Genomic DNA, 1,964 nt, shown 5'->3' with positions numbered 1-1,964 from the left:
TAGGGCTCCCTGCTCCGCATGGAGTCTGCATAAGGTTTCTCTCCCCCTCTCCCTCTGCCCCTCCCCCAGCTAATATGTGCTCTCTCTCAAATAAATAAATTTAAAAAAAAAAAAAAGTTCAACAGTTAAGGTATGGCCTAGCAATTCTACCCTCACTATACACCCAAGAGAAATGAAGACATTTGTCCACATAAACTTTTATACACGAAGAATGTTCATAACAGCATTATTCATAATATCAGAAGAGTGGAAACAACCCGAATGTCCATTAACTGGCAAAGGATAAACAACACTGGTCTATCCGTGCAATGGAATATTGCTGGATCACAAACAGAGTGGGAAGCCACTACCTGCTACTGTGTGGATGGACCTTGCAAACGGTATTCTGAACAAAAGAAGCCAGGCACAAAAGACTACCTATTACATAACCCCGTTTACACGAAAGCCCGCAATAGGGAAATGGTGATGGGTGCATGTATCTGTGAATGTGCTCAAAGTCATAGAACTGTACTCTTTGGGTGAAGTGTATGGTATGTGAATGATACTGCAATAAAGATGCCGGGGGTTGGGGAGTGGAGATCCTGAGCTTCTAGGCCTCTCTCCACAGCCAAACTCTTGCTATCAGCAGCAAGAAGAACAGAGGCTGGAGGCTGTGACCTTCAGATAACCGTGCACACGCAGGCTGCAGCCGCTCCTGCAGACTTCTCCCGTGTCCCCTCTGCCAGCCTCACGCGCCCGCGGGGTGTGGAGGGTTCCAGCGCCCAGGCCCACGCGCTTTCCGTGCACCCAGATGCCAACGGTCATCCGAGCTCCAGGCACTTTGGCCGCAGCTGCGCCTGGCGACATTGGGAACTTCTGGAAGCCGAATCCCCACTAGAAGGCCCCCTCCCCGACGCCCGCTCTCATGGGCAGCTACCTGAGCACACCCAAGCCTGCGCTGCAACCCCTCGCCCAAGGGCGCCCGAACCCTCGGCCCAGGCCTGCCCAGGCCGAGGACGGTGGGCACCACATCTGCCCCGGACGCCTCCCGCGGATGCCGCCCAACTGGGACCCCGCCAAGCCAAGGAGGGTGGTCACCGAGGCGTGGAGGCGCTTTCCCGCCAAGCCACCTCCTGAGACAGTCCTGGGGCCGGATCTCTCCAGCGCCTGGGAGAATTACATGAAGCGGTGGCTCTGGAGTGCCCGCCACCCACGGCGGCTCTGGAGCCCTGTGACGGTCAAGATCGCACCCCCTGAGGGCAGAAGGAGCCCCTGGGTGTCCCAGGCACAGGGGCACGGTGCCTGCCCTGCAGGCCTTTTCCCCCCGGAGGAGCGTCCAGACCCTTGTGCCAAGGAGACCGTACTGAGGGCTCTCAGCCAGTGCCAGAAGGGGAACAGGAAGTTTGACGGGCCCCTGTGGTTTGAGATCCCCGAGAGCGTTAGCAGGAGGCGGGACCCGGAGCCCAGGCCATCTGCCTTTAAGCCCCTGATCAGAAATGGAGTGGTCCCTTCCTTCGTGCCCAGGCCAGGGCCTCTGATCAGAAACCTTCACTCCTGGAGCTACAGCGTCTGCAGGGAGGACGCCGACCTCGAGCCTGATGCCCAGCCTTCACTGTCTGCTGCTCACCCCGCTGCAGGGGCGGTGTCAGCCCAGCGCCCAGAGCCTCAGGGGCAGAGCTGGGAGAAGATGCAGCACTCCCGGGGCCTCCCACCCTCCCCCAGTGCATAAGAACACCACCAGGAGGGTCTCTTCCCGCCCTGAGGGCGCCCAGCCCGATGGCTCCTCTGGCTTCTTCCTAAGAGTCAGGGCCCTGTTACCTGCCTCCTAAAACTCAAACCTGTGTATCTATTCTCATCTTGCTGACCCCATGCTCCAGCCCTCCAGGGGACCCTGCCCCAGTATTACTGCAGCCCCCAGACCTGCCTGTCCTTACTCTGGAGAGCCCACACTGAAGATTGTTGTTGTTAAACCCCTTGCCTCCTCC

General features: G+C 58.2%; 1 protein-coding gene across 1 annotated transcript; it reads left to right on the top strand.

Moving 5' to 3' along the window:
• The first annotated feature begins 904 nt into the window (after positions 1 to 904).
• Positions 905 to 1,708, top strand: POM121L12 (POM121 transmembrane nucleoporin like 12). Its single transcript, XM_026513258.2, has one exon. The coding sequence runs from the start codon at positions 905 to 907 to the stop codon at positions 1,706 to 1,708; it is 804 nt and encodes a 267-aa protein (XP_026369043.2).
• Positions 1,709 to 1,964: the final 256 nt, after the last annotated feature.

The sequence above is a fragment of the Ursus arctos genome, unplaced genomic scaffold (assembly GCF_023065955.2).
Source record: "Ursus arctos isolate Adak ecotype North America unplaced genomic scaffold, UrsArc2.0 scaffold_3, whole genome shotgun sequence".
NCBI classification, from domain to species: Eukaryota; Metazoa; Chordata; class Mammalia; order Carnivora; family Ursidae; genus Ursus; species Ursus arctos.
This window is presented reverse-complemented; position numbering and strand designations above follow the sequence as displayed.

Coding starts and splice junctions, on each gene's coding strand:
- POM121L12 (XM_026513258.2), top strand. CDS start 905: ATGGGCAGCTACCTGAGCACACCCAAGCCTGCGCTGCAACCCCTCGCC.